Source organism: Lynx canadensis, chromosome B1, assembly GCF_007474595.2.
Source record: "Lynx canadensis isolate LIC74 chromosome B1, mLynCan4.pri.v2, whole genome shotgun sequence".
NCBI classification, from domain to species: Eukaryota; Metazoa; Chordata; class Mammalia; order Carnivora; family Felidae; genus Lynx; species Lynx canadensis.
In genome coordinates, this window is record NC_044306.2 from 31,491,744 (window position 1) to 31,507,668 (window position 15,925).

At 39.7% G+C, this 15,925-nt stretch overlaps 1 protein-coding gene across 3 annotated transcripts in view; it reads right to left on the reverse strand.

Annotated features, from left to right (window-relative positions):
* Positions 1-14,230, reverse strand: part of PPP2R2A (protein phosphatase 2 regulatory subunit Balpha) — an 87,898-nt gene extending 73,668 nt beyond the window's left edge. For 2 of the 3 annotated variants that reach the window (XM_030312345.2, XM_032592830.1), the window contains exons 1-2: positions 13,915-14,230; positions 11,983-12,057 (exon numbers count right to left, since the gene is read on the reverse strand). In XM_030312345.2, coding sequence (XP_030168205.1) covers positions 11,983-12,057; positions 13,915-13,921 — 82 coding nt within the window. In that variant the 5' untranslated portion in view covers positions 13,922-14,230. The remainder of the gene's footprint in view (positions 1-11,982; positions 12,058-13,914) is intronic. The other variant, XM_032592831.1, reaches the window with a different exon arrangement.
* Between the last annotated feature and the right edge of the window lie 1,695 nt (positions 14,231-15,925).

Here is a 15,925-nt window from a genome sequence, read left to right on the forward strand (position 1 = left end):
TACTAACTAAGGTCTCACCTTAGCTCTCTACCCTTTCCCTATGAGAACAAAAGATTTAAATTTGTAATCAAATAGTTATTTTTAAAAACTGAACCACACAGAAGAAACATGGAAGCCTAAAAAGCAGAACAGTTTTACTGACTCAATCTTAAATTAACGACGCTCAACTCTGAGCTTCAGCGTCCTTGTGTACAAAATGGCAGTGTCTACCTCAAAGGTTGTTGTAAAAAATACAATCTTGATCATTCCTGGTCTACAACCCCAACCCCCAATCATTTAAAGAAAGTATTTCTGGAGCGCCTGGGTGGCTCGGTCAGTTGAGCGACTGACTTCGGCTCAGGCCATGATCTCAAGGTTTGTGAGTCCGAGCCCTGCATAGGGCTCTGTGCTGACAGCTCAGAGCCTGGAGCCTGTTTCGGATTCTCTGTCTCCCTCTCTTGTCTACCCCTCCCCCACTCATGCTCTGTCTCAGAAACAAACATAAAAAACAATTTTAAAGAAAGTATTTCTGTTGTTCCTTCCCATAGAACCCGAGCCATGTATAAAAAGACATCTATAAAAAAAGCACACACTAGCTAAGAGGTGGAAGCAACCTAAATGTCCATCAAGGTATGAATGGATAAACAAAATGTGGTATTTACATACAATGGAATATTATTAAACCTTAGAAAGGAAGGAAATCTTGTCACGTGCTACAACATGGATGAACTCTGAGGACATGAAGTTAAGCCAGTCACAAAAAGACAAATACTGGGGCGCCTGGGTGGCGCAGTCGGTTAAGCATCCGACTTCAGCCAGGTCACGATCTCGCGGTCTGTGAGTTCGAGCCCCGCGTCGGGCTCTGGGCTGATGGCTCAGAGCCTGGAGCCTGTTTCCGATTCTGTGTCTCCCTCTCTCTCTGCCCCTCCCCCGTTCGTGCTCTGTCTCTCTCTGTCCCAAAAATAAATAAACGTTGAAAAAAAAAAAAAACACAAAAAGACAAATACTTTTTTGTCTTACGATTCATTTGTAGGTTATCTAAGGTAGTCAAATTCACAGAAACAGAAAGTAAAATGGTGGATACCAGGGGCAGACAGGAGAACAGGGAAGTGTTAACAGGTCCAGTTTCAGTTTTGCAAGATGAAAAAGATCTAGAGAGTTTCACAATGATGTGAATTGTTAACACTACTCAAGTGTATGTTTAAAAATCGTTAGTAAGGTAAGCTTTGTTATGTGGTTTTTGTTATGTATTTTTAACAATAAAAATGCCATTAAAATTAAAAGTAGCTTTTTATTTTATAGGCTAAAAAATATTCCGTTTGAAGAATTGGTTCTGCTGCTAGAAAAAAATTAATTCTCCTTTTATGTTAAGGGGGAAAAGCCTACCAGTTCCTATAACCATTTTTGCATGTTGCATCCCTAGATAAGGAATTATTTATTGCCTACAATAGCCTTTCTCTCTTGCAATAGAGCCTTCCCAATCAACGAGTCAATAAAAATGTACTAACTATTCCCCTTAAGTTATCTTAGAAACACATCTATTCCAGACCCACAGAACTCTTACTTTGTGGTAAGCTGGAAAAAAGGAGACGAAAAGGTTCCACTTTCACACAAAGGAGACCTAAAGCTCTACAATGTCAGGTTCTATAAGTTAAAATTTTTCCGTATCTTTAGAAAATTTAAAAATATTTCTTACCAATCCCTTTTATCTACTTTGGTATCTCTCTTAATACAGGCTAATGAAGAATTTAGATTCCTTCTGAATGAAGTATAGAACAAGCAGCTGGTTCAAAACTCAATATAGTCCTCTAACAGTTTTACCCATGGTTATAGAGACAAATTTTTGATTAAAAAAAAAGGAAATTAAGATGGAAACACACTAAAGTTGTCAAGTCCAGTACCTTAGAGAAGAGTCATCCCTCTGTTATCATAGAAGAAACAGTAAGCACTGAAAAGATTCCTAAGAAAGAATACCCTCTTAACAGTCTAAAAGTTATCATTTCCATATAAAATATCCTCAACTCCTCCAAATTTCAGTAGGCATATAACCATAGGCAAAACTTGAATTAAAGCAAAGGTTCTTAAACACAGTCATTGGTCCATGAACCCCCACCCCCGAACTGTATAAAAGATATTATTCAAAGATTTCAGAAGAGAAAATCCCAGTTTTCTCCGAGGAAGTCAACCAAAAGAAACTAAAATTACAAAACTACAACTCCTGGTATAGTGGCTTATAGAAAAGCATTCAATCATGATTTGCCAAGAATTCTACATATGACATTGGCAAAGACCTAGATGACATTTCAATCAACTACCGCTAATATTAACTAAAAAATATATTATAAAAAATTAGTTTTCCTTTTTAATAAACCCAGCATTTGAACATGGAAGAGAAACTGGTGTAGCTAGTTTTAAAAGTCCTAAAGTTCTTTGACAGATGTTCTTTAAAGGGTAGAAAAAGAACCACAAAAGTACTGAAAATACTAAGCAATCAAGAGTTGATACTGAATTCTTAGAATGGGAAATTCAGCATCTATTTTAAAATAGACTTATGTTGTGCTTTCAAGTAAAATTTAAAGAAAACACCGTTCCCTCTCTGTAGTAATAGAGTTGGTAAGTAGAAAGTTACCAAGGCAATTTTATGCCTTTCTTCCAAGAAAAAACAATACACCAAACTCCTACATGTTGGGCTCAGAATAAAACACAATGCCAAGGGCACCAACTCATTTCTAATAACCAGGCAGCAACCCAGAAATGGCACCATGCCAGGTTCTGAGGAACTCAGTAATCCTTCATTAAGTATTAATGTTAACAGGACCTGAACAGATAGTGGGAAAAGACCTCAAAAACCTTTAAAGCTGAAGTATTTTGGCAAACATGCACTAGTATGTAATCTTTGTAAGGGAGATTAAGTTTAAAAATAGATAATTTTAAAGTCCTAAAGGTATCCTTCCTTCACCAAGATCACCAGATTGAAAGAGCTTAAGCAGATCTAATTTGGTATCCAAAGAACAGCAAGGGAGTAGGCTGAAACAATATCAAGTCACAAGAAAGCTTTTATGGGAAAGCTTTGGACATTCATGCACAAAAGCAGCATATTACTCTGATTACGTACCTAGTGGTCTGTGAGACTCTCTTAAAGCATCAATACAGTGAAATCTACTAACAGACTAAACCAACAACTGTCAGGTACTTCTGGGTGGCAGGATTTCCTTACAATTGAAATCTGAGGGTCCCCAAAGGCCTTTCAAATTTTAAAATATTTATCAATTTAAAAATATTAATAAGCCCTACACATTAACAACAACAAAAAAAAAAAAAAAAAAAAAAAGATTTTACTTCCCCTGCTCCCCGAAAAATTAGTGAGAAGAATGGCACTGTTTTTACACTGCTGCAAATCTGGCTTAACAGAAGATGCCTGTTGTCTCTTGATTGTTTCTGCATTCAACACACCACAGTGTGTTGTGTTAGATGTATGAAGAAAATCCACGTTCATTCAAGTACGTGGTTGAAAAAGGAGTATTTTAATAGGCTTTTCAGGTAATTATGGTTATCCCTTTGATACTACACTAAAACTGGACAAGCAGTAGTTTCTTAAAGGTTTGTGGAATCTGAAACCATATCAGCTGTCTGTTCCATTAAAATCCAATGCTGTGTCTTGCATTTTTACTCATGCATCATTTTTTAACCTCACAAGCATTGGATATTTGCAAAACACTGATTCAGAGTTATACAGAGCTTCCAAATGTTGACACCTTTCATTACATAACATCAAAAAATTGCAGTCACTAATATTACTACTGATCTTATCTGAAAATTCTTTGAGTATTGGGAAGTTATCCAACTCAGGATGGCAGATACATGTCTTCCAATATTCTCATTTGTGCTTGAAAGCTCAAATTTTATCATGGGCAACAGATACTGTCCACTGAGGCAACAAATTCACTGTCCATTTGAGACAATTTCTGCCGAATATCCAAGTCTGAATAATCATCACTTATTTGTCCATAGTTATTTCTAACAAAAATAATGTTCCATGAAAGCAGCAGCTAGTTCACCTTAAAACCCAAGTGACTGCACCAATGCTTTTCCTCCAGACAACCGCTGTGCTCTGGTCTGCAGTAGAAGTGCTTTGGTGTACCTTTCATTTCGTCACAAAGAATGTTTAACAGACATGTACTCAAGAGTCAGATTTAATAAAATTAGTTTTTACTGCATCATCAAAGACATTCATATGTAAAACTGGCATTTTTAAACTACTGGTACATGGTGAAGATCACCATGACTACTGGTACCATTTGGTGTCACGGCCTTGATTACGCCAAGGCACCAGCAGATTTACCCACATTGCTTTTGTACCACTGCTGCAAATGTCAACACAGTCAAAAAGGCAAGCATCATATTATTATGAAAATAGTTTCCACTTCACAGACCTTCTGAAAGAGTTGAGAAGTCATCAGACCACACTCTAAAATAGCTGCTTGGACAATGGCGTGGACCTCTCTGATCAGAAAAATGCACATATGTACAAGTATACACAATATGTGACATACGACCTCAGAAGATTTAAAAAGCCCTTATAGCCCACTTATAGAACATCCTAGCTTAAAAATTCCATTAGAAAATCCAGAAAATCTCCAAATTGGATTTAATTACTTCAAAACAACGTCTACTGGACATTACAAACAACTCTGTTAAACAAGTCACATTCCAACAACCTCAAAACACCCTCATTTAAACTAAGAGAAATAGCAAGCTTTTAAATTAAAAAATTACATTATGGACATTAGAAGGGAAATTAAATTTGAAGTTAAGAATCCCAGTTCCATCACCTGCTCAAGGATACACAATTAATCTTCCTAGCCTAGTTTCCTCATCTATAATCTGGAAAAACAACATCTACTTATTTCAGTTTTGGTGAAGATTAATGAAATATATAAAGCAGCTAACATAGTACTTGGCATATAGTTAAGCACCCAATAAATGCTGACCGCTGTGATTAAGATGACCAGGCCATCTCTTCCTCATGCTGATTATGTAGTGATAATAATCAAATTCAATTATTTATAAGAAATGTAATTTAAGTATCACCAAGACTTTCTCTTTACTACTACTAAAAAGGCACTTGTGGACCCTTGGTTACTAAATTGTATTTTCCATTATCACCTAAGGTAAAGAGATTATAGTTGAGGAGATTAGCTAAAACATCTATGTCCAGGGCACTCACTTCCAAATGTCCCCTCTCTGTAAAGAGAGCTTTCCTACTATTCTTCCTTTCTAATCTTACATTCTAATAAACTTTTGCAAAAAAATAACAAAATAAAAAATAAATAAAACATCTATGTCCAACCATTCAATTTTCCTATTAACGACAAAAGAAACTTAAAATATAGCTTATCTTTCCTCTTGCAACTCAACTAAGAAAATACGGATGTGCAAATACATAATATATGGGAATCTTTTTACTGACTTAATAACAAATTCTTTGCTTCAAACAACCTCTCATCATGCTGCTTATTCCACAATTTCTAGAATTTTAAAATTTAGTTCACTAAGAGTATCAGAACATACCTAAAGTTCAGCTCAGGTCATGATCTCACAGTTTACAAGTTCCAGCCCCATACTGGGCTCTCTGCTGTCAGCTCAGAGCCTGCTTCAGATCCTCTGTCTACCTCTTTCTCTGCCCGCCACCACCCCACCCCCCAAAAATTAAAAACAAAACAAAACAAAAAACAAGGATACTGCCTAATGCTAGATAAATACAATCATTCACATTATTTAATGGGCAAATTTACGCTAAGTGATTTACTGCATGAGCACAAGACTTCTATCAGTAGTAATGTGTGTTAAGGGCAAGGAGGAGTATCACATGTGATACAAGAATGTTAAATAAGGCCTTTCCTACGGGTCATTAGGTTTTGGAATATAGCTTATGTGCCACTATTTTGAAATCCACACATATCAGGGTTCTACTATTTTTTCCTACTAATGGCCTTAGTGCCTAAATCTAATATGCAAACTACTCTAAGAAACCCAGAACACAAATGATCTTAAATTGTTTACACTGTATGTAGCATTAGATATATGGAATGGATTTAAAAACATTAAATTTCATGTGGTATCTCAAAAATTGTTTTTCACAATTTTAGTTATATCTTTATTTGGGGAATATTTAGGCTCTACTATTGAATTTTTTCCCCCAAGAACCAGTCTGTAAGTCTAAGTCCTACCAAAAGTAAACAGGAAGCCAAGCGTTGAAAAGATGCTATGCCTGTGGATCCAAGTTTCATAAAAACAGGCATCGTGTAATAAACTCATATCCTAAAACAATTTCCTATAAAAAATTAAGAATGTCTGGGGCGCCTGGGTGGCGCAGTCGGTTAAGCGTCCGACTTCAGCCAGGTCACGATCTCGCGGTCCGTGAGTTCGAGCCCCGCGTCAGGCTCTGGGCTGATGGCTCAGAGCCTGGAGCCTGTTTCCGATTCTGTGTCTCCCTCTCTCTCTGCCCCTCCCCCGTTCATGCTCTGTCTCTCTCTGTCCCAAAAATAAATAAACGTTGAAAAAAAAAAAAAAAATTAAGAATGTCAAATACGGAAATGAGGAAAATTATACTCGCATTAAAATGATGTATATTTAAAATTACTATTTAATAGTTAACAATATTAACTATTAAATAATGAAAATTCACATTAAATTAAAATAACCATCTTGAATGGTTAACAATAGTCCCATATTTTTAACCAAAAATTACAGACTTCAGATTATCCACATGTATTTGAATGTTTAATATTTCCACAAGTAAAATTTAAGCAAATAACAGATTACCAGGTATTGCTACTGCAAAAAAAAATTAGGAAAAATTCCTTACTGTTTCACTTTAAATGATGATCTTGGTTTTTCTAATTTGTTTAACCAGATTTTAAAAATACAATCAGTGTTTCTATTACTAAATACAGAGGACTAGGAATGGATCAAGTGATGTATACATAGGACAGCATGAGCCATAGGTTGATGATGCCAGGTGATGGGGGTTCAATATATATCTGAACGGTCATAACAATGTGAGCACTGACTTCTTTTTTTTTTTAATGTTTACTTTTGAGAGTGAGACAGGCAGAGCATGAGCAGAAGAGGGGCAGAGAGACAGAGGCAGGCACAGAATCCCAAGCAGGCTCCAGGCTCCAAGCTGTCAGCACAGAGCCAGACGTGGGGCTGGAACCCAGGAGCCGCAAAATCATGACCTGGGCTGAAGTTGGACTCTCAACCGACTGAGCCACCCAGGTGCCCCTGTGAGCACTGACTTCTTAACCCATAATATGTGCTATAACGTTGGGGTATGGGGGTGATAATGACAACAGCTTAATCTTCATCTACTAGAAAGTCAACTGGAAATGTCTAAAACTGATGAGAAACAGAAATATCATTTTATTCACAAAAATTAAGCACTAAGGAATACAACTAGAGGAGTTCAATTTAATTGCCTTCAGAAGGACGAGGGAGGATTAGAGAGTGGGTGAAGTGGGGATGGCCAGTGTTCACTCTAAACCCTTTTTAGAGTACAGTATTGATTTAAAAACACACACACACACACACACACACACACACACACACACACACACACACAAAACATACACCTTTTTGGGTGAAAGCTAACAAACACACACAAATCACAAATCAACAGAAAAATGACCAGGATAATCAGTCAGTACAATCACCACCCAGGTCAAGACACTGTCTCCATGAGGCCCCCCCAGACCCTTTCAAGAACGACTCCCGTCCATCACTTAAAGGTAACCACCACATACTGGCTTTTACAGCAATTATTTTGTAGCTATTCTTCAAAGTTTTACCAGTTTAATATGTGTCTTTAAGGCTATGGTTTAGTGTTGAATGTTTTTTGAGCTTTATATTAGTGGAACCAAAGAATATGTATAAATCTCTTCACTTTGGCTGAGGAGAAATTCTTAGTAACCTTTAAGGACAATTCCCCAGTTTTCACATTCTCCAACTCTTCCTTACTTACTGTAAGTGTTCAAATAATAACAGCTAAATCCTTTATAACACGCTTACTATGGGCCAGGTTTCTGTTTTTTGGATATTAACTCATTTAATCAACAAAACAACAGCCTAAGACAGATTTTACTGTGATCTTCATTTTAGAGAGAGGAAAACAGGCACAAAGAAGTGAGTTACCTTGCCCAAGATTACACAGCTAGTAAAGGACTGAGTAGCATTCGAACTATGTAGCCTAGAACTGGTGTCTATGTTACCTATAGTCTCATGAGAGAAAGTTGTCAGTGAAGGAAAATTTTCAAGTATAGATGATAAAATGTTACTACTACTACCACAAAGATTAAAATGAAAACTGCAGGACAGGAGACCATCTGAATGATAGAGATTTTAGTACCTCACCCTTCTCTCTGACAAGAAGCTACACCAAAGGTAAACCATTAAAGTGCCCAAAAAGACCTATGCACAGAAGAAGTATCCCAAGAAGTGTCTACGTGGGCCAAAGGTCTATAAGAGTATCTGGTCAAACATTAAAATTCTTAGTTCTGCAATGTACATAATGAAAAATTCTAAGCCTTGATTAAGTAGAGACTTCTTTCTAAATTAAGGCCCCCCAAAGAGCCCAACATCTCACACAATTTAACTTCGCAGTAATAATGTTGAGCTGCTTCTTTTCTAAAACATCTTTCAGAATTAACTAGACTACAGTATAAAGAACAACAGAAATCATGTAATCCAGTCCTGTCACCTTAAGGCTAAGCTTACTGGAACCCAGAGAAGCACTTATCCCAAGTGACATACACTAGTTTGTCACCAGGATAAAAGCCCAAGGTCTCCTGACTTCTTTCCATTACACAGCTGTAGAACATCAATCCAGTTACAAAGCCTGCTGAGTAAATACCTCTACGATTTCCAGAAGTATGTCTCAATCATCTTTTCACCCCATCTCTTTCCCCTTCAAAGCCTCCTAACACTCACATTCCCTCATTCAACAAATACTCAACACCTACTGTGTGCCAGGCATCGTTCTAAGCACAGAAGTTTGTATAGGACGTTCTGCACAGAGCACAAAGATGCATTAGTCCTGCACTAAACTTACAGTATAACCGCAGAGGTTTAGGGTAAATTATAAATACAAAGTGCTATAAAGAAAGACTGTAAAAAATATTCCCCAAAAAGGAAGAGAAGTAAAAGAGTTACAAATGTGACTTGAAGGATTCTGATAAGCGATGAAGTATGGGAGGAGTGTCAGGCATTCCAAGGTGGGAAGAGCAAAAACAAAGACCCTAGATAGAGTAAGAGCACACAAAATTTTTTTGAAGAACAGCATCCACTGAGCTGGATCATGAACTGTATCAGCAATGAACTGAGAGAAATAGGGGTCATACTGGTGACAGGTCTGGTACTCCAGGCTGAAATATTTGAATGTAACCCTGCAGATGCAGTGAGCACTGAAGATTTCTGAGGAACATAAAACTGGGATAGCATTTAAGATCAACTGAGAAGCAAAACAAAGGACGAGAAGCAGGAAATTTTAGGAAGTTTAGGAAATTTAGGAAGTTACTGCAACCTGAAAAGAAAGATACTGAGAACCTGAACTAAGCTGAAAGTGGGTATGGAAAGAAGATTAAAGCATTACAGAAGTAAAAATGGTATGCCATGACAGCTAACTGCACGTAGGAGGAAAGACAATTTGGAGCTTTTGATGGTAAAGAACTTCCAATGCATCATTAACAGAAAACAGGCAAGCTGAACTAAAGATTTAGCTAGATGTAACCTGTTTACAGATTACAGTCTAAACCAAAGGAGAAAACATATTAATCTTATTTTGGAAAAGCAAATCTTCCCTTAGTAACATAAACATGATACACTATGACATGTAAGCTGCCGTATGCAAAAATCCCCAAATTGACGGAGTATCATTTGAAAACTGGGTGCTTGTTATGCTTAATACACTAGCATACACATACGTGCTAGAGTAAGTCATATTTTTATTAAAATGTACATACTAAGCCTCAACATGGTAAGATGATGGGGTTGTATGTTAAAATATTATTTAACAACCTCAAAAGAAAATTATTTGATGAATCAATAGCAAAATACAGCTCCTAAGCATTAGGAGGAGAATTACAACTGATCCCATGATACATATCACAAACTATCATTTGATTCAGTTAGGTTAAGTTTGGAACCATCGATTTCTTCTAATTAAATAAAACTCATGTAGTCTTTCTGCCTACCATTTAACAAGTAAACTGCAAGCTCCTTCAGGGCAGGGTTTATGTTCCAGACACCTCGCAGCCCCAGTGCTCAACATTTAGGAAGCCCCCCAACAGATCTTTCATACAAAAATCAATGGCAATCAACAAAAGAAGTTTTCTAGTATACACCACTCTCATAACTTGGTGCATATTACACAACAGCACAGAATGAATGGTCCAATATCCGAGTGCCTACTATTCAACAGGTAATGGAATCACGAAATGAGTCACATATGGCTCCTCCCTTGAACTTAGGATCTCTCAAGTCAAACACCATAGGCTTCACCAGAAAACCTTGATTTGTACCATTTGTGTGACCATCAGTAACTCTCTTAACTAAAGCGTCTAATTTCTCATCTGAAAAACAGATGAGGACTCATGAGAAATGTGACAGGGCTCTGTAAAGTATCACAAATATAATGGATACCAGTTGGCTCCCCAAAGGACCCACCAAACTGATCAGACACTTCTTTGAGAAAGACATGGGCACATGCAAATCCAAACCTTTCACTGGCTCAATACAAAGTCATCATCCTATCATCAAAGAAATCCTCAAAACAAACTGCACTGTAGGCAGTAGGTGAGAAACAGAATCTTAATAGGACAATACTGTTTCGAGAAAGATGATTTATAAACTTTCACTAGACAAATTTTTTTAAGTTTATTTATTTTGAGAGTGAGAGAGGGTGTGTGTGAGCATGAAAGGGGCGGGATCCCAAGCAGGCTCCATGCTCTCAGCGCAGAGCCCCAACACAGGGCTCCATCACACAAACTGTGAGATCACAACCTGAGCCAAAACCAAGAGTCGGACGCTTAAATGAGCCACCCAGGTGCCCCTAGACATTTTTTTTTTAATTAAAAGTACATTTTAATTCGTTTGAATTTTGTTCAAAAATTCCTACTGTAATTCAAGACAGGATACCATTAAAATTCAAACTTTAAATAATATTTCTGAACAATGAAATAACACAAATACTTTATGGGAAATAATGCCTCCAGCACCTAAGACCACCTCAAATGAGTGCAAAACCCTAACGTTTCAAAATGTTAAGCTTTTGAAATACACTAAGAAATTTGGGAGAAGACTTAAATACTTCAACCGATCAAACTGCACCAGAATAAGCTCCCAGGAGGCCATGCTATATGTCCACAACACTGCTGTTTTCTTATCCACCTAAATTAATCCTTACAAGACAATAAAATGTATCATTTGAGTCAGCATTTCTTCACAGAATGTCAACCAACATCACCCTCTCAAAGTACACAAGTTAAAAAACAAAACAAAACAAAACTAAAAATCTTCCTTCAAAAAAGATATTCATTTTTGAAAAATGTTTCCGAGCTAAATGCTGATACGTATTTCAACACAATTATCTAAAAATGATTTACAAACATGAAAATGCATCACCGTTTATTTGTATGAGAAATTTATACAGCCAGGAAACCTTTATGATACAAGCCTTAGATTTTTCTTGTGACGGTTTTAAATACATCATCATCCAGTGCTCCTTTCATTTAATAGAAATAAAAAATAATGATACAAGGTATTAATAAAAAAAAAACCTGAAGACTATTTTCCAGAAAGATGACTTTAAAACTGTTCCTCCATTGCTTATGCAATAAACACAGTATGTTCTTAACCTGGAACAGACTCAGCTGCAAAGAAATCCTTCAGTAATCAAGATTTTGAAGATTCCATATTCAAACTTTGCATTATTAAATGCTTTCTTACCTTCTGCTACGTCATCATCTACTGCTCCTTTCACCTGAGAAAAACACCACTGAATATCATTCCCTCCTCCAGCTCCTGGAAAAAGAAAACATACCAATTAAAACTCAGTTCTGTTCATGTTTACTCTCGTAAACACAGAGATGGTATCCATGGTTGGCATGATACTAATAGCCTAGTACTGCCCACACATACAACCACCAGCCCAGAGCATTAATTCGGAAGGTTAGTCTCCAATAGCTGGCACTGCATTTAAGGAGAGACAGAGAGATCCCAGGTATGAGATAATCTAAAGGCCATGTACTACCATTAACATTGCACATGTGTTCAAAACTTCCATTTTCCCTTCCCCTCAAAGACAGTGAAAGCCTTACAGTCACGCAAGACCTACCAGAGAAAAGTAAATACCACCAATTAGACAGTTTTCCTTTAAGCCTACAGAAGGGTTAATAAGGTTAAGCTACCATAAAACACGGAACGAAGAGAAAACTTCAGAAACATTACTGCCCGGGTGAGGAGTAATGATTCGTGTGAACCCAATCACCAGAGCACACACACAGCAAACACAACACTCACCACCCATTTCTTTGCATTTCATTACCAGCACATCACGGGCTCCAGACAGGAAAAGAAACCGAAATAAATGCTCAAGAGCCTGTCAGAGGAAGCTTGTCTTGCCTCCCTCCACCTTATCCCTCAGAGTCCAAAGGACCTTGCAAACAATTTTGCTCGTTTGTCATCATCTTGTGCAAAACAATTTTAATTTCACTTACTCGACAAGGCCAAAGGAGCAACTTGTTTACAGCAAACCCTAAGTCAATCCAACATGTTAACTTTTTTAAAGGTTTGATTATTTAAAGATTATCTAAATATTAGAAAACGCATGGAGAATTGGTTTAGTTCCTCAATGTTTCTATTTCACTTCCAAGCACTGAGAAGGAAATGCCCTGGCTCTATGAAGGAAGAAATTGAATCAAGAACTAGAATTGGTTCTAGTAGAAGCAGGAAGATACTCAGCAACATCAAAATGTATAAAGATAATCCTCAAAGCAATCACCTTTTCCTTCCTTCACCATCATTCCTTGCTAAATATTCCAAGCCGGTTTTCTCCATGCATCTTTCCCACCCCCCCTCCCAAGCTTTTACCTAAATCAATCCCCTTGGCTATTTATATCGCTGAACTCCACAACTATTTTAACTAACTCCACGAAACCCTTTTGGGAAAAGGACATCTGCACAAAAACTAACATACAAAACGGAAAGTTTAAATCACATTTTTCATGCAACTTGGTGGATTAACAAGGCCTTGCACTCTTTGGACACGAAGGGTAAGAAACGAAAGGGAGCTGGTTCGAGACAAAAAATAAAGGTTCATGGTCTCAAAAATACATGTATCCACAGTGGGGAAAAAATACACATAGGTCCCCATTGTATTTTAACTTGTAAGGCACTCTTCCCTCTCAGTACAAAATACGTTAGTATAAACACCCAAGAAGGCTTGCAGCAGGAAAAAAAAAATTGGAATTATATGGAGAAAGATCCGTATAAAAAGCTCGGGGCGGGGGGGGGGGGGGAAGGACGGGGAGGAGACGGTGGGGGGAGCAGAGGTTACACCGGGTCCAAAGGAGTAGGAACAAATCTGCACTCGCCCCCACCCCGCCCCACCCACGCCTTACCCCTCGGCTCGCCAGCACACACCCCACCCCCACCCATGCCCAGGTTCCAGCCCTCATTTAAAAAGCCATTTAGGTATCACTGCCGCCCCTCGCCTCAACAAACCCTCCCCACCCCCACCCCACCCCACTTGACCAATTCCCTGAAATCCGAGGGGCGCCCCGTGGCTCTACGCGAGGCACAGACGGTCGCTAGGGGGTGATGGAGGGAGGAGGAAGGAAGCGGTGCCTTGTCAGTGGACGAGGGTGATTTCTCCTTTACCTGCCATGTTGCGCTGCAAATGGTGACCCTGCTGGGTTCCTCGGGGTCGCCGCTTCCTGAACTCACCCCCCTCACCTGGGGATGGGGGGGTAGGGAGGGCGGATGGCGGCGGATGGCACCTGTGGGGGGAGAGGGCGGGGGTCGGGGAAGAAGGAAGGAGGGGCGGGCAGACCAGTCAGGAGGATGGTGGATTTCACTCTGGGGCTTCCCCGCTCTCTCTCCTTCTCCAGCAGTGGCGGCGGCAGCTACGACAGGGACGGCGGCGGCGGCGGCAGGGGCAGGCGACTCTACTTTCAAAATGGCGCCGGCTGGCCTGGCCAGTGACGTCACCCAGGGGCGGAGCGGCCGGGCCGGGCCCGAGGGGCGGGGCGGGGCGGGGCGAGGGCCGGGGCGGAGACCAGAGGGGGCGGGGCGGGGAGCGGCCGGCCCGGCTCCTGGCTCCCGCCCCTTCCTTCTCCGCCCCGCGCTGAGCCGGGGCGGCCTGGCCTTCGCCGCGCCCTGGTGCGCGAGCTGCTCGTCTGGTGTCTTGCCGCGCTCGTCCTGCTCTCTGTCCCCGGCCCAGTCCGCGGTCCCGCGCACATCAGTGTCCCAAACCCTCGCGTCATGTGCATGGATTCCCGGGCGGGCTCAGCCGTGCGGTTACCGTGCTCGCTCGCGGTGGATTCGCGGGATCCTGTGTCTTTGAGCATACTCTGTTTCTACTCAAAATAGTGACACTATGGCCGATGAAATGAAAGACCGGGGTTGGGGGGGGGGGGTGGTGTGTGCAGACTTGCGGCTCGGCCAGGGGAACAGTTCCTGGGTCTGGGAAAGACGCAGCTGGGCTGGTTCCATCTGGGTGAAATAAATTACCTTCTGATGGGCCCCGGCAACTGAGGCAAGAGCCCTTGGCGACTGAAAGCGGTTCAGTGTTTTCTGAACAGAAAACTGAGTTTGCTAGTAGCAGAACATGGCCGAAAAAAGCGGCCCAGGTCTGTCCTGCCGAAAAAGTGGAAGCGGTGGTTGAGGAAAGAACTGGGCCCCGAAGCCAGGCTGCCAAATGGTGAGGCCGTGATGAGATGCGGGTAACACTACTACCTCATAGGATTGTTTCTAAGATTAAATGATTTAGAATACGTGATAAATGTTTGCTGCTGTTATTATTAGATTTGTATTGAAAGCATCTTCAATAGTTAAGAGGTATAAGGAAAACGACCAGGAAACACTTGTCATCAGCCAAAAGGAGATGTATATGTACGTCATTGAAAGATGCATTAATGATGCACTCACTATAAACTGGACACTTTGCAGATCTCCCTTAATCCCCACGATGCTCCTAGGAGACAGATCTCTACTTTCCACGTGAAAAATATCTGTAAAAATATCCAGAATTTGACCTTAAGGCTGAAAGGAGTGGTCAGGCATTGAGAGACCAAGGGGAAGTTTATAATTATTTACACCTTCTCTCCATTATCTCCACTTTCTACCTTGTTCTTGATTTCCAGAACAGTTCAGTTGTAAAATAAGTCTCAAAATGTCTCCACTCAAAAAAGCTGTACCATTGTATTATTATTCCTCCATTGCTATGTTAGTATTTCTCACTTAACCAAAGAACAAACCCAAACTAAAAATCCACCCTGTATTTTCATCTTTCAGCTACCTGTACAAACAGGTACAAAACTTTAATGCACTGTGCTGTATGTACTTCTATTTTGGCTGATTTTGTAAATGCATTTCTCTGCATCTGCCTTTTATTACTTGTTTTCCTTTTTACGTTCTCTGCCCTTGTTTAATAATTTAATCCTAGGCTCTCCAGTGAGCCTCAATCAGAACTAAGAAGGAGAGACAAAGAGAGAATGAGGGACTAGACCAATAAACCAGAGGATTGGAACCCCTATACATAAGCCATTTTCTTCAGTTTTTGTCACGTGTAAGATTGGTATATTCACACTTCCTGAAAAATGATTTGGTCTACATAAATGATCTGTTCTTCTGGGAAGCCAGTAAGGCTTGCCTAGAAACTGAGATAATT